Below are 13,598 nucleotides of genomic sequence, written 5' to 3' on the forward strand. Positions count from 1 at the left end.
AGAAAAAAAGTTATGGGTTGCTATGAAACCATTTAATGAGGCGGGGGGAAGTGCTCTTCTGAATCTGGAGGGTCAGGGATGTCCTCCCTGAGGAAGTGAAATTCAGGTTTAAAACTCAAAAGGTAAATAGTGATGAAACTAGTTGTTTGTGACTGCCCAGCATTGGCACTCCTGCATTTGGAAACCTGCCCTTGTGTAAGTCTTGGATGGAGCCAGAACTTGGCCTTTTTCTGTGAAATCTTGAGAACATAAGACATGAGCTCAGCTCAGATATTCCCATGCTCTTTCGTGACACAAAAAAAGAGGAACAATTCATATTTCTTTTTGGCACCAAAAAAAAGACAAAAATCAGTTAATCAGTAACAAATGTCAGGTGTTGGTGGCCAATAGGAGCAGCCAGCTCAGCCTAACCAGACAGTTCTGGGGTGTAACTTGGCTGGGCTTCTACCACCTGGCTTCTCCCAGATGCTACCTGGCTCCAAAAACTGCTGTGAGATTCTGTGAACCACCTCATTTCCTGACAACTCCCTTTTTTGGAAGAAGTTAACCAGAATCAGTGTTCTGTTTGTAGATAAGAATGCTGGCTGCCAGAATAGTGACTGGAGATTAATGGGGTGTGGCAGGGAGTGGAGGTAGGGAAACCATTCCAAGCTGTGGGACAACTTTCTCATATCCCTGTGATGAAAGCAGACACACCCACCAAAATCACCTTTTAAAAGGGTGTAACAAAGTCTCCCTCAGTGTTTCTCTCTATTTTGAATGATTTTTCCCCTTCCAGGGAACTGTTGTGTGGATGTGGTTTAAAGGATAAAATGAACAAACTTTGCAGATTTCAGAGACCATTCTTCATAATCTTACATAAAGTTTTTTAAACCTTCAATTGTCCAATGACTCCTTTTTTCATTAATAATGAATAATAAGCTCCTTTTCTAGGCAGACAGAAATGCATTTGATTGTCTGACCAGTTTTTTTAATGTTTTGTGGACCATAAAGCAATAGCAAATAATAATAATAAGGATTATGTTTAACATCTAAAGAAGGTAATGGCACAGAAAATATTTTTATTAGTGATTAAATTGCTAGTGTGTATTTAAATTGGTCATTATTTTTATAAGGTTCTATTTTTCATGGGTTCTATGTTCACTTATTTGCCTTTGTGATTCTGTATAAAATCAGTACAGAATAGCTTTGGAATAGTTTTTTGTGCACCTTGTAAAACTCAGAAAATAACTTACTCTTAAAAATCACTTATAAAGTATTATAGAAAGTGTGTCTTTGGTCTGGCAACAGATCTTTATTCAAAAACAACTTCCAGTCGTTGCATGTAATTATGGAAATGCAGGCTTCCCAGGTGGCACTAGAGGTAAAGAACCCACCTGCCAATGCAGGAGACACAAGACTTGGGTTCAATCCCTGGGTCGGGAAGAACCCCTGGAGGAGGGCTTTGCAACCCATTCTTGTATTCTTGCCTGGAGAATCCCATGGACAGAGGAAACTGGTAGGCTATAGTCCATGGGGTCGCAAAGAGTCGGACATGACTGAAGCAACTTACCTCGTACATATGCATGGAGATGCACAATCTGTTTTATGATGTGGTTTTAGAAAAGCATTGCTATTAGTCTTGACCGATAAGTAGAACTTAGCCAAGTGAGAAAATCAGGAGCATGTTCTGGGCAAAGAGAATCACAAAAGGAAATATTAAAAGTCGTATGAAGGGAAAGAAAAAAAAAGCATTGCAAATTTGGGAAATGGAAAATGACCTTGAGACTTGAATCGTTGCATACATGGCAGAGAGGGGTGAGAGGCAGTTGGGGTGGATTAATGACGGAGGTAAATTAAATCCTTCTTCCCTCTCTGACTCGAGAATCAATTGAGAAGTTAGACACAGAAGTCAGGGGGGCAAACAAATGCCAGCTTTATTCCTGATAAAGTTAATTAGAAGACCGAGCGTGGATGTACATCTACAATAGGACCTTATAACTCCCTCACTGCACACCATAGACTAAATTTATGAATCCAGGTCTAAACTGAGCTGGACAACAGTTGGTGTTCTCAACAAAGGAGAAGGGTTGCAGATGGAGGAGACGAGCAGAGATTCTGAGAATGTGCGTGTCTTAACTGGAAATGAGGAGAGAGGCCTAACAAAGGGGGCTGGGCCACCTGAACCACATTATAAGTCAATTTTCCTAGTTTCTGATCAGTCCTGTAAACCATTCACTCCGTTGGAGTGAAGTAGGGGCAAATAAGGGGGAAGAGAAAGGGTTGCTTCTTCAGTTACCTGTATAGGACATAGAGTCTTTTCCCTTCTCTGAAGCCTCAGAGAAGCTAGAATCACATTTGGGGTGGAAACCAGTTAGCACCAGAGTTTGTAGTTGATGGTGAGCAAAATGGGAGAGTTGACATCTCCAAACTTGCTTCTGACTTTTGGTAAAGAGTGTAGGAGATGGATGGGGCTGGAGACCAGGGAAACCTGAATTCAGGTGGTGGGAGGAAAGTGCAGCATGTCACACATGAGAAATAGTCAAAGAGAAAGCTGCCCTTAGAATTTTAGAAAAGGTCTCAGATGACCATATCACTGCTAAAAAAAAAAAAAAAAAAAAAACAAAAAAACTCTTTGTAAAGAAGGAAATAGTGTTGTCCTGTGCAGCCAACAGAAACATTTTACATCATCCCACTGATCTTACAACTTCTAATATAATAAGTATAGACATTAAAAATCATGATTTTCAAATATATTTAGTCACATGGAGAGCTGTTTACATTGTTACAGAATGAGAAAAAAGTTATAAAATCAAATGATATGACCACATTTGTTGTTGTGTTTGTGGATATATATATGTATGTGTTGTTTTTGCAAACCAATTTAAGTCATCATCGGTACACACACACAAATTTCTGAAAGAATAAACACCCAAATCCTAAGAGTAGTTAGTTATATCTTGGTGGTAGGATCATAGATTTTTTAATCTTTTGCTTACTAATACTTTTACATATTCTTACAACACTCAAGCATTGCTTCTGCAATTTTAAGAAAAATTATTTTAAAAAATTAAAAACAAAACACTGCATAATCTAACATTTTAAGATCTCACTCAGGATTTGTTCAACATTTACCTAGCACCTTCTGTATCTGCCAGGCATTAATCTGTCTGCATGTGTTAGATCACCTAACTAAAGTTGGGACTATAACCTCAAACATTTTCTGGATATTTGACTTCACAATCCGTATCACCATAGTTCAGCAGGTCTCACATATGCTTGTATTACTGACCCTATCAAATCAGTGCATTGGATAAGGAAAAAATCTTTGGCACTCTTCCTTGACATTTTTTGGCAAATCATTTCAAGTGAGAGTGAATGCATGGACAAGTCCAGCTCTGAGGCAGCAAGAGCTTGGACTTGGCACAGGGTGCATATACATGCATCACAATTTCTTGCACATGCAGATTGAGCCTCTGGAAGGCAGCGAGTGGCAGGAGTGTGAACACCAGAGTCAGCCAGTCTAAATTCAGTTCTTTACTTCACCACTTACTATCTGTACAATCTATTTCAGGTAAGTTCTTAACATCTTTAAGCCTCAGTTTGCCCATTTATAAAGCAGAGAGAATCATCTCATATGTTGTAGGAAGTCTAAATGAGAACTTGTATAAAATGTTATTGTTTGTGTTTGAAGAACATGGCCCCGTGAATCTTGTGAGACTCTTGTCCACCTTCATTCTCAAATCACAGTCATTGCAAGATGCATGAAGAAGGAGGCAGAGAGACAAGGAGTCATATCCTTGAGAAGGCCAGACTGAATGGCATCTACAACCAAATTGTGGGGCCAAATGTCTCGGGGCTGTTTTTTCTCCCACTCCAGGCCTGGTTCTTCCTTTTATGTGGTCTCACTAGTCACTGATCGAACCTGGGAAACTATCGTGTGTGCAAGTAAAACGTGGAGGGAAATGATGCTAAGGAACCATTATGTTTGGGACACAGAGCATTGGCCTCTTCACAGAAAGCAAGTCTCAATTATACATACACAGGCATCCTCAAAGAGCAAACATAAATGACTACAAAAATGAGCATTCTTCCATTAAACATCTGCTTGCAGAATCACATTAAATAAATCTCATTTCACCTAATATTCATATTTCATATTGTTTTTTTTTCATATTTCAGTTTTAAACACCATTTGTCTCCACATAAAACCAGTGCTTGTGCAGGGAAAGAACAGGATAAGCCAGATTGTTTTGCCAGAAAGTAATGAAGTGCTCAAAATCTAATGTAGATATATTGAAAGATCATAAGATCAAGTGTGAGGAGGGTGGCACTGGACAAACCAGGGACAAATTGAGCATCAAAGTAAATAATGATAATAATGAATCATAACTCGATAAAATTAGAATGTATGAGTCCATAATGATATAAATGAATGAATGAATCAATGAATGAATGAATATAGAAGAAATAAGGGTTCTTCCTGATGAAACTACAAAAGTTTGATGGAGTTATAAACAAATAACAAAAATTTGATGGGGTTAGAAAATCTTCATTTTATAACCATCAGAGTAATAGAATCAAGCAAGTACCATCAATGGATGTTAAAACAAGGGTGTGAAAGATTGAAAAGGAACATCACACTTCGTGGTCTCAAAATATCTCCCCACAATTTGCTTTTAATTACAATGGGAAAAGTAGTAATCTTCCCCAACAAATTACCAAGAAACTTGCAAAGTTTCAAGAACTCTGTATTATCAAATGTCCCCAGATTGAGATCAAAGGAAAAGGAAGCTTTGCTCTGAGGAAATGGTGCTATGCGAAGTCAGCAAAGAATCAGGCTGTGATCTTGGTGACTCTTTTCTAAGTGTATTAATCTTCTGAACACAATCACTTGAGATTATGGTCTCCATTACTCTGGGGAAAATGGGAGCATGAATGATTCATTTCTATATTATACAAATTTTTCTTCAGCTTGCTGTCTCTGGCATATTAACTAAAATGGGGAATACAAAATGAACGCCCAACTGTTAAATTTCTCTCGAAGTCCTATGTTCAGTTGGATAGTGAAAGGTTGTTGCTGAACGATAAGATGCCGGGATTCTTGGCCTCCGGAGGAGACAAATTTAATACGGGGCCAGAGACGAGGCTGGATCACTCAGAGCTTTTGTGTAATAAAGTTTTATTAAAGTATAAAGGAGATAGAGAAAGCTTCTGACATAGGCATCATAAGGGGGCAGAAAGAGTACCCCCCTCCTAGTCTTTAGCTGTATGTTATATAGTCATTCACAGTCTCTTAATGAAAAGAAAGGAATGTCTTAAAATTCAGAATGGCTCCAGATAATTGATCCCAGGCCATAAAATGATTGAACTGAATCTTGTAGAAGGGCAGATTACCACACAAATAGTTTCATTTACATAGATTAAGGAAACAATATCTGAGTATAATATACTGTCAAGTAGTTTCTGAGCCATTTGGCGGAACTTAGAAGAGAGCCTGGGGTAAATGCAAAGCACATTAACATAGCTTAAGACAAACATTTCCATAAGAAAAAATGTATTGGTTAACTCAAGGTTTTGAGAATAGTTAGCTTCAGGTGAAACCAGGTGTCATGGCAACACAGCATTTTAAGAGAAATCTCCTTTTAAATTTGTATAGAGAAGGGAAAAAAAATCTCTAGTTTGTTTCCTCCTGCCACTTAAGAAAGATAAAAATGTCTGGCACTTGCAGCCTATTTCCTCCGTTTGGAGACCCCTGGCCTTACTGCCTGTTACCCTCTTAATAGTGGCTTAGAGTTTGCTGAAGGTATTCATTTTATAGAAAACTATAAATTTTACTATTAGGAGGAGTGTGAAGGGGTGGTTAGGGCTTCCCCTGTGGCTCAGCAGTAAAGAATCTGTGTTTGATACAGGAGCCACAGAATTCCATGGACAGAGGAGCCTGCTGGACTAGAGTCCATGGGGTCGCAAAGAGTTGGACATGACTGAAGCAACTTAGCAGCAGCAAAGTGGTGGTCTACAGATAAGGATAGGGTCTGACTTCCACTACAGATGCTGGGTGGCATGTGCCTAAAATTAGGGGACAGAAGTAAACATAAGAATAACATAATCAGGGCTTCCCAAGTGGCTCAGTGATAAAGAATCTGCCTGCCAATGCAGGAGACGCAGGTTCGATCCCTGGATCGGGAAGATCCCCGGGAGGCATAAATCTCAACCAACTCCAGTATTCTTACCTGGAGAATTTCATGGACAGAGTAGTCTCGCAGTCTACAGTCCATAAGGCTGCAAAGAGTCTGACATGACTAAGCAACTGAACAGCAATATAATCAAGGCATCACTGATGGGCTAACAGAGCATGTGTTTATCCGTGTGCTAGAAGAGATGTGTTGCCAGAAGACAGAACAGGGAAACCCCTTTGGTAAGTCAGCTGCTAAAACTGTTAGACAGTCCAATCTCGCATCTAACATAGATTTGTTTAATCTCCACTGTGCATGTGCCGGGCACTGTGCTTGGCATGGGGAATGTCTCAAAACAGACACCAAGAACTCTGCTCATGCAAAACTACACAGTCTAATTTGTGGTAGGGATAGATACAGAAAAGAAAGTGACAAGGACTCTACATTGCAAGCATCATGAGCAGAGGCACAGAAATGAACTGGGGTAGGAGAAATGTATTCCAGAAAGACACCTCACAGTAGATAGTCACAGACTGGAAGGCTCCAGAGCACCTTCCTGTCCTAGAATTAAAAAGATTACCAGAAATACAATTAAGCCAAGAAAGAGCTATTTAAGAAATTAAAAGATTGTATAATGAAGGAAAAGGAAAGATAAAATATTTTCAATTTGCCCCCTCTATTCTTACCCATCCAGGCACCACAAATAGTTTATTAAGTAAAGGAAAGAAAAGATACAGAAGAAAGAGACAATAATACAAACACCACCACCACCAAAATTAAAGGTGACAAGTTCTCATGAATGCCACCCTTACCAGTACAGAGTTTGGCCAAACTGCACAGTCCAGATGTGTGTATGCTGCTAGCGAGAGAGCAGCTTGAGATTGAATTTTCAAGAAGGGATTTTGTAATAAAATTCAAGAATCTCATGCAATTCAGTAATTCCTTGTTTAGGAATATATTTTAATGGAGAGACTCAGATTTATTGAATGTTGTTAAGCATCATTTATGATTTGGAAATATGAAAATAACATATAACAGTAGAAAAATGTTCATTGGATATAATACATCCATATGGTAGAATTTTGCACAATTATAAAAAACAAAATTGAAGGCAAGAGATCAGAAAAAAATTCTGGATGTGAGCTCTGTTTTGGGAAACAAACTTTTGTAGCTAGAGACTGTGTTTCTGGCTTTCACAGTCTTGCTTTCTCTCTCCCTCTTTTTGGCTACCTGTGACCCTTCACATACATCTTTTCTGCTTTTTTATTCATCTATCCAATAAGAATTCCTTATTCCCTCCTCTTCTAATTAGTTTTCATCTGTTTAAAGAAACTGCTCATAGACTCTGAAAATAAAGACAACATTGTGTGTATATATGTGCAAAGACTGTCAAAAATACATACAATTAACAAGCAACAGTGATGTCCCCATGGGAGGCTACAAAAGGACCAGAAAGGACGATGCCCTTTCACTAATCATTTTTTAGTAATAATATTAAGCATCATGAACCTGTACTGTGCATTTAATATACAAATAAATATATATAGTAAATAGAATGTAGGGATAATCTGATCAGCATAATCATTTTTCACATAAGCAAGCGTGAGCCCAGAAAGATGAAGTGATTGTCTCAAGGTCACACAATAAATTAGTGGCAGTTCTGATGCTAGAGAAGAGGATCTAGCAGGAATAGAGATGAAATTTGCTGAGCACTTGCCATTTAATTCTCTGAATAATCCTGTGAAAACATTTGCTCAGAGTCATCAAGTAACGTGGAGAAGATTGCATAGCTACTGAGTAAAAGCTAGGGTCCAATTTTGATTCTACCTTCCAGTTCCCTAGTCTCTGCTTTTTCTAGGTCTTTATGCTACTCTCTTCCTCTCACCTATCCCAGTCACCCAGCTGCCATACTGTCCACCCATCTGTTCCGTGCTGTATAAAGTTCTCTCATTTTGCTCTCATTCATTTGAACTCACCCTTATTGACCTGTGCAATCCAACAGGCAAATCTATACATCCATTCAAACTTCATTTTTCCATATAGAAGAGATTTTTCCTAAAGAGACTCTTATAAATCAAAAGTATTGTCACTGCATTTCATGTATTGCTGCTTCACAAAAAAAAAAAAAAAAAAATTAACCCCCTACAATTTTCTTTTGAAACAAAAGGCAACCCTACCCCTTATACGTAAAAATATTAGACTGTGGATGCACAAACTTAGGCTGTACTTCCACCCTTTACTGTAAGGTGTGTTAGCTAGGTACCAGCAGAAAAACAGAGTAACTGAAAAATATAACAAGGGAACTATTTGCAGGGGTGTACACAAAAGGTGATTTGGAGAGACCACCAAAGGGAGATAGAGCTCCCCAGACTAGCAACAGCCAGGAGAGATTGCAGCCCCTTGGCATGAAGAGACAAAGGAGGGAGCAGTTACTGTAAGCAAATAGGAAACAGGGCACTCAGTTCCCGACACTGTAGCCCAGCTGGAAGAAATTCTAGGAAATAAGTATTACAAATATCACACTCCTCTCATCTTCTGATTTTCTCTGCTGATGCTACCATTGCCTAACCCAACCAGAAACCAGGGGCCAAGGAGCCCAATGATGGAACCGTTAGAGAATGCCTCCCAGTGCTTGGAGTCAGGTACCAGAAAGTTATCTAAAGGGTCAACAGAAAGCAGTACCATAACAGTCAGTGACCATTTCCTCTGTCACTGGCTGCCGTGTGGTGCTGACTAAATAACACTAGGTTTTCTATGGTTCTGAAATAGTCTCCAAATCCTCAGCTGACCACCCTGAGTGGCAGATTTCTCCACTCTTGCTTTAAAAGCACAATTTGAAAACAAGGAAATGATTGTGTGTGAAATATTTCCCAAATCCTGTCCTTTGTCACGCTGACATATTCTTTGAGGTCTTTCACGCACTCTGGCCAAATCCATTGAAGTCCAACTGGCCAAAGCTCCACGTCGCTATCTCAGGAGGTACCGTGTGTGCTGCTGTCCGGGTTCTAGCACACTTCCCCACACACTCTGCAGAATTCTTCAAGAATCTGTCTGGTCATTCAGCCAAGACCATCTCAACAAAGTGTTATGCCTCCTACCTTCATGTGAAAATGTGATATTTATTTAAAATTAGCCCTTGAAAAGTTGCCTGAAATTTCTGTAGACAAAACCAGACTTTCATGTCCTAGACCAACTCACACTTGAAATTAAACCTTCTAGGGCAGCTGAGGGAGAAAGAAAGTGAACAGTAATGGAAAGAAATCAGTATTAAAAAGCAAGAGCTTGGATTCTAGTCAAGTTCAGCTGCTGAGTAGCTGAGTGACCTTGGGGAAGTTACCTAAGCCTGAATCTGTTCTCAGAAATAAGACAGAACTTAACTAAATAATTCTTGAAAGTGAAAAATGAAAGTTTTAGTCACTCAGTCATGTTGACTCTTTGCAACCCCAGGGACTGTAGCCCTCCAGGCCCCTCAGTCTATGGAATTCTTCAGGCAAGAACACTAGAGTGGGTATCCATTCCCTTCTCCAGGGAATCTTCCTGACCCAGGGATCAAACCCAGGTCTCCTGAATTGCAGGTAGATTCTTTACCGTCTGAACCACCAGCAAAGCTCCAATGATCCTTAAGACCCACTAAATGTGAGTACCCTCTAGTTTTAACAGTCTTCTTAAGTTAAAGGGCTCTTAAAGGCGGAAAGACAAACTTGTTGAGAAGGGTTTCAAATTTCCTCCATGTAGTCAATGGAACTTGAATCATCTATGGAAGGAAAAATCCCCCTTTCCTAAATATTGCCCCCTTCTCAGGAGAACAATACTTTGCTTAAAGTTTTCTTCAGAGCACTTTTGACATCCTTATTCCTCAGGCTATAGATTAAGGGGTTGAGCATGGGCACCACAATGGTATAGAACAAGGAGGACACTTTCCCCTGGTTCATGGGTAAAAGAGAAGATGGTTTGAGGTACATGAATGCCCCCGACCCAAAGAAAAGAGAAACTGCAATAATGTGGGAGCTACAGGTGCTGAATGCTTTGGACCTGCCCTCAGTGGAATGAATATGGAGAATGCTGGAGAGGATGAGGGCATAAGAAATGAAGATGGTAACTGTAGGCACACCAATATCAGTGCCCACAACAATGAACACCACCAGCTCATTCACATGTGTGCTGGTGCAAGAGAGCTCAAGAAGGGGAAGGATGTCACACATGTAGTGGTCAACAAGATTGCTGGCACAGAAGGTCAGTCTCACCATGCATGCTGTGTGGGCCATGGCCCCAACAAACCCCATCACATAGACACCCAACAAAAGAAGTAAACAGATCTGGGGAGACATGGTGGCCATGTACACCAGTGGGTTACAGATGGCAACATAGCGATCATATGCCATCGCTGACAGGATGAAGGACTCAGAGATGACAAAGAAAAGAAAGAAGAAAAGCTGAGTCATACACCCTGCGTAGGAAATGATGTTCTTCTTTGAGACAAAACTCATCAGCATTTTGGGAGTGATAACAGTGGAATAGCAGAAATCTATGAAGGATAAGTTATAGAGGAAAAAGTACATGGGGGTGTGCAGGTGAGAGTTGAGTCCAATCAGAGTTATCAAGCCCAGGTTCCCCACCACAGTGACCACGTAGAAACCTAGAAACAGGAAGAAGAGCGGGATCTGGAGTTCTGGCTGGCCGGTTAAGCCTGCGAGGATGAACTCTGTCACAGAAGAGTTCTCAGCTACCGATCTCATTTCAGGCATTCTGTGGAAACAAAGGAGAAGGGTCACTTAGAAGGAGAGAGAGCAGTGCTGCCCTCCCTGTCACCTCCCAGTTCTTTAGAATTAGATGCACACTTGGATATTTTGGAATCCCGTGGACAGAGGAGCCTAGTGGGCTGCAGTCCTCGGGAGCTCAAAGAGTCAAACACGACTGAGCAACTAACACTTTCATTTGGATATTTTGGACTTCAGCAGAAAGGCCTTTCCGGAAACTGTGGGTTTTGTTCCCATGACCCTCTAGTGTCTCTGGAGCGCCCTCTGGAGGACGAACCCGACTCTCGGCGGACGGCCACTGTTGCTGGGAAGAAAGGACCTAAGGATGCACTGAAGAATCTCCGGGATCTTTACTTCAGTAAACTTCAGTCTATTTATCATGCCCTTCCAACTCCAGTCTGCTCAGGTTTACAGTAACTGGGGTCATTTTCTGGGAAGAGTCCTCTAAAAGGATAGAGCCAGTCCAACCATGCCAGGGTCCACCTCACGGTCAACGTGGACAGACTGGAGGTAAGATCTGCGTGCGCGCACGCCCAGTCACTAAGTCGTGTCCGACTCTCGTGACCCCGTGGACTGCAGCCTGCCAGGCTTCTCTGTCCATGGGGTTTCCCAGGCAAGAATACTGGAGTGGGTTGCCGTTTCCTCCTCCAGCGGATCTTCCCGACCCAGGGACTGAACCTGCATCTCCTGCATTGAAAGGCAGGTTCTTAACACGCAGGGAAGATCAGAAAAGGGAGATGGTCCTTCCCAAAGCCTTGACCACCCGAGAGTGGGGACTTAGGAAAAGTTCAGCCCAGATTCAGTCACTCACCTCTTTCAGCCTGCAGTTCCGTCCGTTGTCCCTCTCAGTCCAACGCTTGCCCTCCGTTGTTCAGACAGACAAATGGTGTAGTGCTAACACAAGCGAATGAACTAAGAGTTACCCCTTAACTCTCTGTTCTATTTGGGGGATCAGAGCTTGCACTGACTCCAAAATTTTCCTGACGTGATATCTGATTGAGACTTTGCCCGAAGGCTTTTTTCCATCTTTCAGAAGGGATACCGGATCGTTGCCTGTAATCAGTGCCGGTTAGTGACAGGAGACTGAGCCGGTTTTATTCTGGGTTTAGAGATCTGGGGACCTGATTAGAGGTGCTGGTAGAAAGCCAGAGGTTCCCCCAGGACCACAGCCCTAAAAATTAACTCTTAAAATAAGGAACTTTTGCTTATACCCAGGATAATATTTGATTGGGGTTTTAGAAACATTATTTGTCCAATTAACATCCACTCAGTAAAATGTAAACTAATAACTTACATTTATTGAGCACTTATTGTGTGTATATCCCCAACAGTCTTCCTCTATTAGCACTTATATGCTGACCCCACCACGCCATATGTCAAAGCATTTTATATATAATACTTTAGTTTCATTCTCCCCCAAATCCTATGAACTAAGTCTTATCACTCCCATTTTAGAAATGAAGTATTTTACTAAATGTTACAAAGGTCATGTGAAATCTAAGTCCATTTAACTACAAGCCTGATATTTTTAACAATTTCACTTAATATCTCCCTATGGGAGATAACTAAATGTATAAATCCTTACCCTCAAGGCTCTGACGTTCTTTTGGAAAAGATAAGAGAATATATCTGACTAAATAGGCAAAAAATAGTAAGAAGTAAATAATTTAAAGTATTAGTAAAAGTAATAAGGAAATAATAAAATATTATTTATTAAAAATAAAATGCATCTCAATAAGTAGCACTAGGAAAACTGGACAGCTACATGTAAATGAATGAAATTAGAATACTTCTTAACACCATACACAAAAATAAATTCAAAATGGGTTAAAGACCTAAATGTTTAAGGCCAGACACTATAAAACTTTTAGAGGAAAGCATAGGCAGATTACTTTGACATAATTTCAATCCACCTCCTAGAGTAATGAAAATAAAAACAAAAATAAACAAATGGGATCTAATTAAACTGAAAAGTTTCTGCAAAGCAAAGGAACCTGTCCTCTTTTCCTAACTCCCCTCTCTCGTGACATTCCTCTGTGTCCCATCTCTTAGAGTCTTCTTGAGCTCAGTGACAGCTAATTCACATTTTGTTATTTATTAGCTAAGTCTTTAGGGCCCTATGGACTGTAGCCCACCAGGCTCCTCTGTCCCTGTATTCTCCAGGCAAGAATACTGGAGAGGGTTTCCATTTCCTCCTCCAGGGGATCTTCCCAACCCAGGGGTCGAACCCACAATTCCTACCATGGCTCCTGCATTGCAGAGATTCTTTACCGCTAAGCCATTAGGGAAGCCCAGTTCACACTTTGAGGCCCCATAGATTTGAAGCAATACTAAAAGTCATCTTTTAGTATTTTTTAGATTTTTTAGAAAAAAAATCCTCTTTTCACAAACCTAACTATACAATTGAATTAGATAACAATGTGCTTATTAAATGTACATTCCTTGCTGCTCTAATCCAGACATATAAATCAGAATCTCCAGGAGTAGGTCTTTATAATTGGTTTTCCCTTATAAATCTCCCCTGGTGATCTGAATATTTGGCCAGGTTTGGGATACACTGATCTAATTCTCCTACCTGTGTCTTCCAGACAGGAAAATTGAGGCCCAGTCAATTACAGAATTGGTTGGTGTTGGAATGTGGAATAAATCACGGGTCTCTAACCTCCACAGTTGAAGGGGGCCTATA

At 40.4% G+C, this 13,598-nt stretch overlaps 1 protein-coding gene across 2 annotated transcripts; it reads right to left on the reverse strand.

Annotated features, from left to right (window-relative positions):
• Positions 1–5,656: 5,656 nt before the first annotated feature.
• Positions 5,657–13,227, reverse strand: LOC136168759 (olfactory receptor 8B8-like). Of its 2 annotated transcripts, none has more exons than XM_065936455.1 (2): positions 9,968–10,900; positions 5,657–5,677 (listed from the first exon to the last, which is right to left on the reverse strand). In XM_065936455.1, the coding sequence occupies exons 1-2, from the start codon at positions 10,898–10,900 to the stop codon at positions 5,657–5,659; spliced, it is 954 nt and encodes a 317-aa protein (XP_065792527.1). The 2 variants fall into 2 exon arrangements, with proteins under 2 accessions (XP_065792527.1, XP_065792528.1); XM_065936456.1 differs by lacking the exon at positions 5,657–5,677 and adding an exon at positions 13,213–13,227 and having other exon boundaries at positions 9,953–10,873.
• Between the last annotated feature and the right edge of the window lie 371 nt (positions 13,228–13,598).

This window comes from Muntiacus reevesi, chromosome 5 (genome assembly GCF_963930625.1).
Source record: "Muntiacus reevesi chromosome 5, mMunRee1.1, whole genome shotgun sequence".
Classification (NCBI taxonomy): Eukaryota; Metazoa; Chordata; class Mammalia; order Artiodactyla; family Cervidae; genus Muntiacus; species Muntiacus reevesi.

Excerpts from the sequence above, each read along its gene's own strand:
- LOC136168759 (XM_065936455.1), bottom strand. The coding sequence starts at position 10,900 with ATGCCTGAAATGAGATCGGTAGCTGAGAACTCTTCTGTGACAGAGTTC. Across the intron at positions 5,678-9,967 it reads TGAAGAAAACTTTAAGCAAA|TGGCAGGAGGAAACAAACTA; the intron begins GTATTGTTCTCC and ends ATCTTTCTTAAG.